The sequence below is a fragment of the Littorina saxatilis genome, unplaced genomic scaffold (genome assembly GCF_037325665.1).
Source record: "Littorina saxatilis isolate snail1 unplaced genomic scaffold, US_GU_Lsax_2.0 scaffold_3633, whole genome shotgun sequence".
NCBI lineage: Eukaryota > Metazoa > Mollusca > Gastropoda > Littorinimorpha > Littorinidae > Littorina > Littorina saxatilis.
In genome coordinates, this window is record NW_027127887.1 from 2,501 (window position 1) to 4,000 (window position 1,500).

General features: G+C 41.7%; 1 protein-coding gene across 1 annotated transcript in view; it reads left to right on the forward strand.

Moving 5' to 3' along the window:
* LOC138956238 (tetraspanin-9-like) overlaps window positions 1–725 on the forward strand; it is a gene marked incomplete at its 3' end in the record, with an annotated part of 903 nt that extends 178 nt beyond the window's left edge. The window contains 1 exon segment of the mRNA XM_070327649.1: window positions 527–725. Coding sequence (XP_070183750.1) covers window positions 666–725 — 60 coding nt within the window.
* Window positions 726–1,500: the final 775 nt, after the last annotated feature.

Below are 1,500 nucleotides of genomic sequence, written 5' to 3' on the forward strand. Positions count from 1 at the left end.
TGTCCGAATGACAAGTGCCTTCTACGTGGTGTCCAGTGAAACACGGAAGTGATAAAGGAAGTGTTTTTGGTCGTCACAAACTGATTTAATTTTTTCCTGACAGAGATTTTGTTCTCACTTAGTCTAATTTTGAATTGTTGTGCTTAATTGTGAAAGACTGGAGACTTTAAGGAAAATCGGAATCATCTAGTTGTAAGCAGAAGAAATCTTGAGCAGTTATTTGATTGTGAAACCAAACAAGGTTTAAGCTTAAATAAACGTTGCTAGGAGAGTAGATTTAAGTAATTTTGAAGAAGTTGAAAAACAAATGAAAACGTAAATAAATACAAGAAAACAGACAAGAATGTAGCGCGAGTTAACAGTCTAACAATATTTAAAGAAAAACCAGATTGATGAAGGCACGAAAATAAAAAGGGTTACAGCACGAATTAAATATCAGCAGGCAAACCACCATTTAAAAATCGAGAACAGCAGATTCCTATACTGAACCTTTTCATACTTATACAATACATCTTCCTCGTAATAGTATCAGGCAAAAGGAGAAAGAGACGAACATCTTGAAGAGCAGTACAAGTTCTGTAAGGTGAATCGTTGGTCGACAAAGCGGCGAGGGATTGTTGTGGTCGTTGTCGTTGCTGTAGAAGTCGTTGCAGTAGTCGTTGACGATGGTGTGCGTATCGGGAGCGGGACGCATTGTCCTGATTGGTGTCAACACCGTCTCTGCTGTAAGTCTTGTTTCCAATTCTTACATTTATTAACTGTGTCTTACATTGCGTATTTATTGTGTTGTTGTTCGTATTTATTTGTTTATTCAAATCAAGCACATTATACACACGCTCGCATGTAGCCATGTGTGTGTGTGCGTGCGTGCGTGTGTGTGTGTGTGTGTGTGTGTGTGTGTGCGTGTGTGTGTGTGTGTGTGTGTGTGAGTGCGTACATGCATGCATTCGTGTGTGTGTGGGCGTAAATGCGCTTGTATTAATTTATGTGTGTGTGTGTGTGTATGTGTGTGTGTGTGTGTGTGTGTGTGTGTGTGGGTGTGTGTTTGGTGTGTGTATGTGTGTTTGCGTGCGTGTGAGTGCGTACATGCATGCGTGCGTTTGTGCGTGTATTTGTGCATGCGTTCGTACATGCGTACATGTGTATGTACGGAGGGGGGGGGGTGTTACCAGCCACTGTGTCGCATAAGAGCCTAGCTGTCGTCACAACACTGTTATCAGTGCTGCTTAATCCGTGCGTGAGCGGAGCTGAGAGGGAGGAAAAGGGTTATACTACGTATGACACTGATTTATAAGTATCAAGGCCAGTGATAAGATTGTTATCATTGTCAAATAAAATCAAAGAAAGCAAGACTAGTGTGAGTGAAAGTAGTTCGAAACAGCTTCCTGGTGTGTTTGTATTTATATTATTACAATGTATCGACAACGACGCAGACGTACAGGAAGGCCGACGGACAGACAGACAGACAGACAGACAGACAGACAGACAGACAGACAGGCA